This window comes from Oreochromis niloticus, linkage group LG13 (genome assembly GCF_001858045.2).
Source record: "Oreochromis niloticus isolate F11D_XX linkage group LG13, O_niloticus_UMD_NMBU, whole genome shotgun sequence".
NCBI classification, from domain to species: domain Eukaryota; kingdom Metazoa; phylum Chordata; class Actinopteri; order Cichliformes; family Cichlidae; genus Oreochromis; species Oreochromis niloticus.
Genome location: NC_031978.2, coordinates 1130356 through 1140987, shown reverse-complemented (window position 1 = coordinate 1140987; position 10632 = coordinate 1130356). Strand labels below are relative to the sequence as shown.

Genomic DNA, 10632 nt, shown 5'->3' with positions numbered 1-10632 from the left:
AAACACTTGGAAACTTCCTCCTCTCGTCTCGTTTTTTCACCGTGAGGCAGATAAACGATGATTATCTGTTTCACTCTGCGGTTTAACTTCAGGTTCATTAACAGCAGAAATGTTCTGGTTTGTGTCCTGATGCTGCTTTTCAACAATTTAGCAGCAGGTCTTTAATAACAGGACTGTTACAGGTCAGTTGGCAGATATCGACCATCGGGGCTGACCGAGGAGACAGGCTGTCATGTGACGCCCCTGGATGCTGCGTCAGAACGACCATAAAGGGCTGCAAAGCTGTTTTAGGACAGACTTCCTTGTTTCAAACGACTAATGATAAAGTTCACCACATCCACCAAAGGAAACCACAGACGGCACAAAAATAAAGACACTTGCACAGACCTGTCACTTCAGATCTGTGTTGATCTGTGAACATGGAGACATCGGCTGGTTTCTGGCCCCTCGCAGTGCTGCTGTTAGTCGGCTTCACTCAGGCCCAGACTGTGGAGAAGTACTTCAAGGTTGGTGACACACTTCAGCTCAGCCCTCATCAGGTCTCTGGAGCGATCACCAGCATCGTGTGGAAATACGATAAAAACCTGCTGGCTGAGTGGGTGAAAGGCTCGATTCCTCTGACATATTACAGCAAATTTAAAGGCCGAACCACTCTGAACACTGACACAGGAGAGTTGGAGATCAGGGACATGACTGCGGCGGACACTGGAGTGTATTCAGTGGAGATCAACAACCGGCCCCAGAGTCAGGTTTATCAGACCGTGGCGATCGAAGATGTGCCCCAGCCTGAGGTGATTCTGCAGCCGCTGGCGTGTAATCGATCGTCGACATGTGGACTGAAATGTTACGGAGACATTACAAATGCCGGGCCTGTCACCTACTCCTGGAAGAAGGACGATGGAGAGTGGGAAGACGGACAAGACAGAAGGGATCTCAGCAAACTGGAAAAGGACAGCGTGAAAACTTTCACCTGCAGGATGAAAAACCCAGTGAGCCAGAAAGACAGCGAAGCCTTCAAAAATCCCTTTTACCAAAGAAAACCAGCAAACAGTGACGATCTGCACTGTGGACTCTGGGTCATAACTTTAGGTGCTGTGATGAGATCTCTGGCGATCCTCGCACTCTTTGTGGTGGTTGTCTACTTTCTGTGTCAGAAACTACAGACTGGCTGTAAATGCAGAAAAAGTGATGATGATGATGATGCTGTTTAAAATGAACTGTCACCTTTGATTTCCTGATGAAGAGTAAAGCACATCAGCTCTACTGAGAGGGAAGTTCATGTTTAGCTTTGTTAAACTGCTCTGCTGCATTTCTACAGTGAACATTATTTATCATATAGTTACATTAAACATCTGATGCATCTATTTTTACTTCTGTCAGTTAGTTTTGCTTCTTTATTTCTGTGTATTTATACTTCTTAATGTATTTCTCTTGGTATTCGTGTGTTTCCCACATATGCCCGTCATTCCTGCCCTCTTATTTATCTCGTCAGGATTCTGGGCTTTTCCTGTTTTTTGCTTTAAGAACTAAAAGCTCTGCTTTGGTTCATCATCCCCGTCTCACTGCTCCTGCATTTTAAACACTGTGACGAGGCAGAAAAAGGTGGAAATATTCAGATGTTGTGTGCTCAACCTGCACGAGCATCAGTTTTCATTCTGCAGACAGAGGTAGATATTATTCCAGCAGAGCTGAGATGTTGATGATGATGATGATGATGGTGAAATGTTTTGTCCTGCAGTTGTGACACATGTTGGTTGTACAGTGGAGGCTTTGCTGCTTGGCTGGTGATCACACCGTCACATTATCTCTGTTATGTGAGCTGTTCTGTAATAAATGTGTTTATTTGTCTCTGTCACTGCGAGTGAAACTTCCAGACAAAGAGTTTCATTCCTGAATCCTCACATAGGTGGAAGCACCAATATTAAGAGGCATTTTTTATGTTTTGATTTATAAAGCTTGCCACCACTAGGGGGCATGCTGTCCCATCAATAGGCTATGCAGCTGTGAAAGCATGACTGCTGACAAAGGTTGAGGCACCAGTAAACCCTCTGCACTGGTCCCTCTGCATGCTGCTGCAGTATCACCACACAGTCACTTCTGTTTATGCCAGTCGTTAAAGAGCAGGAAGCTGCTGCAGTATTCTGCTGATGATAGATGATACTGCCACAGGTATCACACAGACTCCAGGTTAACAGCAGAGGCTCATTTATGACTGAGCAGCCTCTCTGGGTCAGTCCTGAGCTCCACCTGAACTGTAAGTTTGTCCAGAATTCAGATCTCAGCCTCCGAGAGCCCAACCAGCCCCCATCAGCTACTAACAAAACAGTTCGCCGTCATATCAGAAACACTTTGATTTTCTCTCTGAAAACAGCGAAGCAGTTCAGATTAATGAGCAGGAGCTGCAGGAGAATCAACGTCTTTCATGCAATAACAAACTCTGTTGGACGTTGCCTGGACTGTGTGAGGTCTGAGGACTGAGACTGGTGATCATGTGATCGCCTGTGGGCTTGGAGTGTTTTCAGGTGTCGATCTGGGAAAAGTCACCAGCTGTTTTTGACGTTCGTGGACAGTTTTCCCTGTTTTCATTTACTTACTGATTTATCTGCTGATTTTTTGCTTTTAAAGCGTCCGGGAGAGTCGGAAAAACTTCTCTCTTAGATGTGACGATGACGATGGTGAACCTAGAAAACCAGAAACAAGAAAACTTGATATTCTGAGAATCTGTTTTGTTTCCAGGTTTTAGATGATATGAAATGTTAAACGAGTGAAAAAGCAAAGCTGTACATTCAGTGTGAGGGACAATAAATTAAGGACAGGTTGAGGCAGGTCCTGCTCAGACTTCCTCGCCTGCAGCTCTGCAGCCTGAAGATCGGTCAGGAGCTGAAACCGGCCCTCAGATGTTTCCTCTGAAGGTCAGGACTGTGAGGCCAGTTTGATGCAGTCGTTTTACCGTCTGCTCCATTTCCTCTGTAACGTGAGAGACGCTGCCATCGGAGGAAAACTTGCAGAGAGATGATCTATAAACATCATATTTTAAAAAGGGAAGAAGCTGTGTGTTCTGCAAAGTTTCTTAAAGTAAGCGATTACTTCCTGTTTTACTGATGTTGGTGTGTGTAACACACTCACGTCTGTATTCATGCTGAAAGAGGCCGTCGCGGTCCTCCCGTGCCTTCGACTGCAGCCTTTAACTGTGAAAAAGCACTTTGGAAAGTGTTAAACATCATCTGACTGCAGATGTTTGATTCTGTGCTGTAAGCACTGTGTGCACTCTGTACATAGACTGTATGCACAGAGATCAATGATGCTCATGAACTGTTGAGTTCTCTCTGTGATAAAGACCATAAACACTTGAAAACTTCCTCCTTTTGTCTCGTTTTTTCGAGGAGTGTAGGATCGCTGATCTACAGAAGACCGAAAGAAAGACTCCATGAAAGTCACTTTGTGCTCACATGCATGTTCCTGCTCTGCATGAAAATACCTGTCGTCTATTACTGAGGAGCAGAAACATGCAGGGCTCAGCTTTAAACATGTGAGGGGAGGACTCGGTGAAGTTTGCATTAACATTACGCTAAACATTCAAACTTCTCTTGTGTGTCTGTGCTGTGTATTCTGAAGATGCATACCACCTTAAAAGGTGGTCGTCTGAAAGTCACATCACCATCTGAAATGTGTTAGTCACAGTTACAGAGTTCAGTTTGTGCCCTCAGTGTTTCTCAACCTGCTGTGTCTGATAACTTTATTCATTTTATTCACTTCCTGTTTTACTCTGATGGTTAGTTTTCTTCTGTCTCTGTCATGTAGCTTTACTCCATTTAGCTTTGAAAAACTGCTTCATTTCCATTTAAATATAATTTATTACATCATCATGGTCTGCCATGTTTGTAGTTTTCTTTGGATCATTTCTTGTTTGTTTTTAAGGAGTTTTTGTGTTTTCTGTGTCTCTGTCTATGGAAATACTTACTATAGAAAATATGAGCAAGAGGAAGTAGATACACAGATGTTTACATTGGAGAGACTCCAAGACAGATCCTCAGGGAACGCTGGAAGTAACTGGAAATGACGGGAATTTGACATTTTTAAATGAATGACCCGAGTTTGGTACGAGAGATAAGATTTAAAGGTGTGTCAATGATTCCACTTGAAGCTTGTCTGTTCTACGATGTTATATAATATAGTTTCAAAGGCTGCACTCAGACCAAGCAGGTTAACAGACCACAGCTGCAGGTCACCCAAAATGGTTGGCCAGTAAAATCAGGCTATTAGTCTTTCATTTGGTCATTTAAGGGCGTCCTGCAGGCAACAAGCGCCACCGCCACCCGATCGGTGTGAGAAGCAGCTATGAGGAAGACAAATGTGCACCACCAACGCGTGGATCCTGCAAACGAAGAAGAAGAAAACTCTTTCCAGAGTTTTGCTGTTACCCATTGTTGTAACCAGCCGTGGAGTTGTATTGAATCACCTGGAAAAACATTTCGGCACCAGTAACGGGCCGATCTCTTCATCTGCACGAGTCTCGTGACTCACTGGATGCAACCTGTCACCAACCAGCACAAACTGTGGGTGTATTTGTGCTGCATCAGGGCGAAGCAGCTGACCGTCAAAGTCATTCACATGGTTGTAAGCAGAGCAGAGTGTCATCATGAGGCTTTTACTGACAAAATGTCAGCGTGTGACGCACTGGGATGAGAACATGCCAGTTCAGTGCGACCACACAGGGAGCTGACTTCCTTTTCACAAATGGTTTCATGACAAGATTCACCGCACTCCCTGCAGGGAATCACTGCCAGCGCAGAAAAGAGGAAAAAGATCTCTGCCAATTTTTGTCTTTCACTTCTGTACTGATCTGAGAACATGAAGCCATCAGCTGGCTTTCTGCTGCTGGGAGTGCTGCTCTCAGCCGCAGTGAGGTTCGCTCAGGCCCGGATTATACACTCGTACTTCAAGCTTGGCGGCACGCTGGTCCTCAAACCTGCCTCGATCTCTGCTCGCATCACCAGCGTCGTGTGGAAGTGGGACAGAGAACTGTTGGCCGAATGGGTGGAAGACGAGATTCCCCAGACATATTACGGCAGGTTTGGAGGCCGATCAGAGGTGAACACGAACACAGGAGTGTTGGAGATCAGGAACATGACTGCAGCTGACACTGGGGTGTATTCAGTGGAGATCAACAACCGTGTCCAGAGTCAGACTCATCAGGCCGTGAGGATCAGAGAAGTGCCCCAGCCCGAGGTGACGGTGAGGCCGCTGATGTGTGGCTCGAGTTTGGAGAAGTGCACACTGAGCTGTGACGGAGACGTTAAAGAGGCCGAACCTGTCGAGTATTTCTGGAGGATCGGAGATGGAGAGTGGGAACAGTCAGGAAAAAACATGGAGATCATCAATTCTGAGGAAACACAGTGTGTGAAGATGTTTTCCTGCAGGATGAGGAACCCAGTGAGTGAGCGACGCAGCGAATCCATCACTAACCCGTTTCACCAGGACAGAAATCTGGACTATCGATGGTGGATCCTCACTCTTCTAGGCGCTACCGTCCTGGCGGTGGTTGCGGTGCTCGTCTGCTTTTTGTTTCAGAAACTGTAAAACAAAAACTGCTGACAGCGATGAAAATGCACTTTAAGTCGTCTCCTGATGAAGACTGAAGCCCGTCAAAGGGCAGCTCATTTCTTTGCTTTGTAAAACTGTTCTGCACTTCAGACTGGTACGGTCGTCCATGTTTGTAGTTCTTTTTCTTTGGGATTTCTTTGCATCGCTGTCTTCACTGTCTACTTTGGTGTATTTATAGCTTTAAATGTATTTATCTACCCGTCATTGTTCTTATTTTTATTTGATCTGTATCTGTTTTCTTTGATTTCTTTGTAAGGTTTAACTCAAAGTGACATTAAAATCTTGTCTTGTTCAACATCTCTGCCTGCACTGTCTTACATTTTAAACTCTTTCCTGTTCTGTCACGATCCCGGCCGTCTGGGTTTTCTTTCCTTCTCGCTGTCTGTTTTCTCTCAGGTCGAGCTGTGGGCCGACTGTTCTCGCTGGGCGGAGCTTCAGTCTCATCTCCTCGTCAGTGAGCAGTATTTAAAGTCAGCCTCTGTGGTGGTAATTGGCTCTTTTATGCTGTTACTGTGTGTTGGTGTTGTTCTTTGTGCCTGAAGGACCCGGCACCTGGTTGTTACCTGTCCACACAAGCCTGCAGGCTCTCTGCTGCTTTCCTGCTCAGCACCAGTCCACAGTTCAATGGAAGAAGATCAGACAGTCAAGCGAGATGTCAAAACAAACCTCTTCACCAAGGTCAGCGTAAAGCACTCACCACTTGTTGAAGCTAACTCCGGTTTCCTGCCTGGCAGAGCTCCTGTAAAGAGACACTCACCTGTGCAGTTACCTGTGTTGGTCTTTCCTACATATCCTGTAATTAAAGCTCTCAGACCTGCTGTCAGTGTGCAGGTTTGCTCTTTCCAGTCCAAGCACTGGTTAATTCGAACACTGCTGTGGATTTTTGTATGAGCCAGACAAAGATGTTGAACATCTGAAGCTTCAGAGTTTCAGTCTGGCTCCATTTTTGTGACAGAGGTGGACGTTCTCTGCACAGAGCTGAGTTTTAAACAGTTTAACATGTTAATCGTATGTTGGATGGTTTTCTGCTTGGATTTAACGACACAAACGACTTTAAAACAGCAGGAGCTGCTTGGCTGGTTGTCACACCGTCACATCATCCCAGTTATATGTGTGTAAATATAAAAACAATATCTGACTTTATCAACAGTGTAGCAGAGGAAGCATAAAAGTGCAGTTCCAAAAATGATGGCATGCAGTTATTTCCTGGATATCTGTGCTGATATTGGACGGGTAATGTGCGAGGGATGAAAGGATCCATCGTTTGATCAACTAAAAACATCACTCGGCAGTTTGCGTGACCCGTGTGTTCGTGTGCACGCCTGACAACATCGGGGCTCCGAATGAGACGACGCGTGATCGTATCTGTTCCCAGCATCTCTGACAGGCAGCTGTCACTCCCAGCTCATCTTCGATGCAAAGTGTCATGATTTCTCACACCACAGGGCATGTAAGGAGACGTAGGTGGGCTCTGACTGGATGCTGGTTCAAAATGACCATTTTGAACTAGGCGCTGATTTCCTCGAGTTAAATGCTTCACCTTACAATATTAAGCGCCTCGTTGTGATTTGCAGCTATATAAATGTAATACAACTGAATAAATGACACAAACGCACACACCACAGCGTGTCCACAGAACAGGTTGCACACTGACATGAATAAAAAAGCATTACATTTTGTTTCAAACAGGACTGCAGCAGAGACATGCATTAATCAGCTCACAGCAAACTACGAGAAATGGGGCCGCTGACTGTGAGTGCAGAACGAAACCAGCTGCACGATCAATCACATTAGGGTTCGATTTTAAAGTCTGACCTGCACAGCTGACTGCTGCAGATGCACTGAGCTACTGTTAGCTGAATAATTCCCATAAGCAGGATTGTTACAACAATAATTTATCAGAACTTGAGTGTTTACATGTTTCATGATCAAACTGTGACTTTTACCTGTGGAAGTACAGCAGCGGAGTCCACCTGAGGAGACGCTGCGACCTGTTCCAGTCCACCTGTCTAGTCCGGCTAAGATTCGAACCACAGACCTCGTTGCTATGATGTCACAGTGTTAAACCCAGCATATGCCAGTTCTCTCTGTGTTGGCTTCATTTTAATAGGAATGAATATAATTCTGCTCACTAAGAGTGTATTTTCTAGATAAATAGATTTTTTATTGATCCCATAAGTAACGTTGTTGTGTTACAGCAGCATGATAAAGAATAAAAATAGTAGAGTCTACAGTAAGAGTCTTATACTGTGAGACAGAACAGCTGATCTCAGCAGACCCAACTGCACATGGCTAAGCGAGTAAAGACGACTACTAACATATCAGGGGTTTAAAAGCAATCAAACAGAAGCAGCAGAGTAATCTGGGAGCTGTAGTTCTTCAAAGACCAAACAATGAGATGCAGACGGCATCTGAGGAAATCACAAAATGTGACGTCTGTGGATGTGAACAGGGCCAACTTCCTTTTTCATTGCTTTCACCATAAGCTCACCACACTCACTGAAGGAAACCACAAAGTGTTCAAAAGAAGAAAAGCTTTAAGATCTCTGAAGAGAGATTTTTCTGTCACTTCTGCACCGATCTGTGAACACGTCTGCTGCCTTTCAGCTCCTGGCACTGCTGCTCTCAGCTGCACTCGGCTTTTCTCTCTAAGCTGTATCTTACTAGGAGCATGAACGACGCCCAGCTGCAAGGTTACAGAGGTGCAGACTGTGCACCTCGCTGTCACTCAGAGGCACTGCTCGTCACCATGCAAGGCAGGCAATGGCTTAAATCTTTAGACTGCAGCAGTTTGCAGTGACAGTACTGGAGGGAATCATTAACTGTAAGGATTAGTAAGAAGGAAGTGAGGGCAGCTATGAAGAGGATGAAAAAACATGGAAACCTGTGGAGGTGCAGAGATGTCTAGAAAAGAAGATGGTGGACTTTTTAACTAGACTGTTTAACACAATCCTGCAGAATGAGAGGATGCCTGAGCAATGGATAAGAAGTGTACTGGTACTGACTGTCAAGAATAGTGATGAGCAGAGCTGTAGGATCTGCAGAAGGATAAAGGTGATGAACCACACCATGAAGATACGGGGAAGAATAGTTGAAGCTAGGTTAAGAAGAGAGGCGATGATGAGGAGCAGATTGGCTTCATGCTGAGAAAGAGCTCTACAGGTGTGATGTTTGCTCTGACAGTGTTGATGGAGAAGAACAGAGAAGGTCAGAAGGAGCTTCAGCGGGTCTTTGTGGATCAGAGGAAGCAGATGATTGGCTGCTGAGAGAGGAACTGTGGTACTGCACGAGGAAGCAGCAGAAAAGCATGTGAAGGTGGTGCAGGACATGTGTGAGGTAGGAGTGATGAATGGGTTAAAGATGGGGTGGGATTAGATCAGGGATCTGTGCCGCAAGGCCTCGCCCCAGCGATGTGCTGGCATCCTGTGGTTGCGCACAACCACAGGATGTTCAAAAAGGAAACAGTTTTAAGACCTCTGAAACGTGGTTTGCTGTCACTTCTGCACTGATCTGTGAATATGGAGACGTCTGCTGGTTTCTGGCTCCTGGCTGTGCTGCTTTTAGCTGCAACCAGCTTCTCTCAGGCTCAGACTGTGGAGAAGTACTTCAAGGTTGGCGGCACACTTCAGCTCAGCCCTCAGCCGGTCTCTGGAGCGATCTACAGCATCGTGGGGAAATCACATCGTGTGGGGCTCAGCCTCAGAGAGCTGTAAACTGGTGTGTGAGGGAGATGTTAACAAAGCCGGGCCTGTCGAGTACTTCTGGAAGAAGGATGATGGAGAGTGGGAAAAGTCTCAAACACCATGGAGATCATCAATGATGAGGAAACACAGCGTGTGGAAACTTTCTCCTGCAGAATAAAGAACCTGTTTAGTGAGAAGGAAAGCAAATCTCTCCACAATCCATTCTTCCAAACATCTGTCTTTTCATCGGTACCATTGCTGACGACGGAACGTGAAGCCGCCGTGACTTTAGAGGCTGTGATCATCTCTCTGATGGTCGTGCTGGTCTTTGGTCTGTGAATGTGAAAAATGATGATGCAGTTTAAAGCAAAGTGTTTGTTAAAGAAAGTGAACCGCTCACAAAGGTCTACATTACAAATGGAGTTTAGGTGTTTAGGTAGGAGTTTTACTCAGTTTGGTAATTTGTTTTTTTCTGCACCTTGTTTTCATTTCCTGTCGTTTACAAGACTGTGGAGATCGAAGCAGTGCCCCAGCCTGAGGTGGAAGTGCAGCCGCTGACGTGTAGCTCAGCCTCAGAGAGATGTAAACTGGTGTGTGAGGGAGACGTTAACAAAGCCAGATATTTGACTCTCTGCTGTAAGCACTGTGTGCACTCTGTTCATAGACTGTATGCACAGAGATCAATGATGCTCATGAACTGTTGAGTTCTCTCTGTGATAAAGACCATAAACACTTGGAAACTTCCTCCTCTCGTCTCGTTTTTTCACCGTGAGGCAGATAAACGATGATTATCTGTTTCACTCTGCGGTTTAACTTCAGGTTCATTAACAGCAGAAATGTTCTGGTTTGTGTCCTGATGCTGCTTTTCAACAGAATCTATCCACAGCAGGTCTTTAACAACAGGACTGTTACAGGTCAGTTGGCAGATATCGACCATCGGGGCTGACCGAGGAGACAGGCTGTCATGTGACGCCCCTGGATGCTGCGTCAGAACGACCATAAAGGGTTGCAAAGCTGTTTTAGCACTCACTTCCTTGTTTCAAACGCCTAATGATAAAGTTCACCACACCCACCAAAGGAAACCACATATGGGACAAAAATAAAGACATCTGCACAGACCTGTCACTTCAGATCTGTGTTGATCTGTGAACATGGAGACATCGGCTGGTTTCTGGCTCCTCGCAGTGTTGCTGTTAGTCGGCTTCTCTCAGGCCCAGACTGTAGAGAAGTACTTCAGGGTTGGTGACACACTTCAGCTCAGCCCTCACTCGGTCTCTGGAGCGATCACCAGCATCGTGTGGAAATACGACAAAATGCTGCTGGCTGAGTGGGTGAAAGGCTCGAT

The 10632-nt window shown here is 45.6% G+C and overlaps 2 protein-coding genes across 4 annotated transcripts in view; both read left to right on the top strand.

The window, feature by feature from the left end:
- The first annotated feature begins 169 nt into the window (after positions 1-169).
- The window catches only part of LOC102077403 (CD48 antigen), a 19640-nt gene continuing 9177 nt past the window's right edge, over positions 170-10632 (top strand). The window contains exon 1 of one of the 3 annotated variants that reach the window (XM_025897242.1): positions 170-506. In XM_025897242.1, coding sequence (XP_025753027.1) covers positions 420-506 — 87 coding nt within the window. In that variant the 5' untranslated portion in view covers positions 170-419. Of the gene's footprint in view, positions 1042-9107; positions 9216-10632 lie in introns of those variants that run through there. The other 2 variants (XM_025897240.1, XM_025897241.1) reach the window with 2 other exon arrangements.
- On the top strand, positions 1770-5901 carry LOC102077498 (pregnancy-specific beta-1-glycoprotein 8-like). Its single transcript, XM_005473763.4, has one exon. The coding sequence runs from the start codon at positions 4852-4854 to the stop codon at positions 5578-5580; it is 729 nt and encodes a 242-aa protein (XP_005473820.1). The 5' UTR covers positions 1770-4851; the 3' UTR covers positions 5581-5901.

Excerpts from the sequence above, each read along its gene's own strand:
- LOC102077498 (XM_005473763.4), top strand. The coding sequence starts at position 4,852 with ATGAAGCCATCAGCTGGCTTTCTGCTGCTGGGAGTGCTGCTCTCAGCC.